The sequence below is a fragment of the Formica exsecta genome, unplaced genomic scaffold, assembly GCF_003651465.1.
Source record: "Formica exsecta isolate Colony F162 unplaced genomic scaffold, ASM365146v1 scaffold634, whole genome shotgun sequence".
Lineage (NCBI taxonomy): Eukaryota > Metazoa > Arthropoda > Insecta > Hymenoptera > Formicidae > Formica > Formica exsecta.
The window spans coordinates 40787-42326 of record NW_021853396.1 but is presented as its reverse complement, the minus strand read 5'-3'; the positions used below and the strand labels follow the sequence as shown (position 1 = coordinate 42326).

The 1540-nt window shown below is 51.6% G+C and overlaps 1 protein-coding gene across 1 annotated transcript in view; it reads right to left on the bottom strand.

Moving 5' to 3' along the window:
• LOC115242800 overlaps positions 1-700 on the bottom strand; it is a 2519-nt gene extending 1819 nt beyond the window's left edge. Inside the window, exon 1 of the mRNA XM_029819339.1 lies at positions 424-700. Coding sequence (XP_029675199.1) covers positions 424-700 — 277 coding nt within the window. The remainder of the gene's footprint in view (positions 1-423) is intronic.
• Positions 701-1540: the final 840 nt, after the last annotated feature.

Here is a 1540-nt window from a genome sequence, read left to right as displayed (position 1 = left end):
ATTTCGCAGGGCTAGTCTCCGGTTGACTAGACTGCAAGGATTCGAGCGTATGAAGCCGACGGTCTATGAACTGTTGCAACGCGGTATACGACGGAGGTTCCGTCGCATCACTGATAGAACTTTCCCACTCGCGACGCGACCGGGAATCAAGGAGATCAACGACGAGATGAACGAAGAGATCCTCGCAGCGCGTTATCGGCCGTCCGATGCTTTCGAGAGCGCCGACGGTGCTCATTAGACCGTGATATAATTTTCTCAATTTGGTAGCGGATTCACTTTTGAGTTTCTGAAGAGCCGAAAATCGCGAAATGTAAGAACGAACTAGAAGACGTTTATTCTCGTAATATCCTGTCAGGATTTTCCACGCGCGATCGAAATTCTCGGCTGTCGTCGGCAAACTGCGGATTAATAGTTCCGCCTCACCTTTCAAGCACGTCTTCAAGTAGTGAAGCTTCTCGACTTGAGCTGTGGAGGCATCTTTCACGATGAGTGAGTTGAAGAGATCCCGGAAGGAAGGCCACTCTTCGTACCGACCCGAGAATTGTGGCAGCTGGATCCGCGGCAAAGTCGTGCGCGATGTCGGCAAGGGATTCGCGCCGACGGCAGGCGCTTCCGCGCTGACCTTATTCTTCAGGAAGCGGAGTATGTCAAGGAACATACTCTTCTGTGCGATGTAAGCTTCCTCCGTAAGGGACTGCATGTCCTTCTTTAGGTAGTCATGTCCTGCCAGGGCGTCCCTGTATGCGGCGAGGAGTTTGTCGTGTTGAATGTCGAATTATTCCCAGTTGGATTCGAGGGCTTGTAGACGCGCTTCATCGACTTGAGCTGTGGAGGCATCTTTCACGATGAGTGAGTTGAAGAGATCCCGGAAGAAAGGCCACTCTTCGTACCGACCCGAGAATTGTGGCAACTGGATCCGCGGCAAAGTCGTGCGCGATGTCGGCAAGGGATTCGCGCCGACGGCAGGCGCTTCCGCGCTGACCTTATTCTTCAGGAAGCGGAGTATGTCAAGGAACATACTCTTCTGTGCGATGTAAGCTTCCTCCGTAAGGGACTGCATGTCCTTCTTCAGGTAGTCATGTCCTGCCAGGGCGTCCCTGTATGCGGCGAGGAGGTTGTCGTGTTGGATGTCGAATTTTTCCCAGTTGGATTCGAGGGCTTGTAGACGCGCTTCCACTAAGCCGATAGTATAGTGAGCAGAGCCTACCTTTTTCAAGTTCTCGTACGAGCGAGCGATGCGCCCGTAGAGGTCGAACTGCATGCTGATAGCAGCTTCCATGTCCTTACTCATCTTGAGGTTTTAGATGCAAGTTCTTCGGAGAAGCACAAAAGAACTCACCACTGGCACTTCACTAACTTCACGTACCGGCATCGGACACAGAGAATCCGGCTCGAAGGATCAGCAAATGTTAGCGAGAGAGAGAGGTGGACGCGAGAGTGAGGAGCGCCGCGATATTTGATCTTGATGAATAAGGATGACGTGAACCGTCGGAAAGACGAGCGTCTTGACCATATACAATTTAATGAAATTATATCTAAT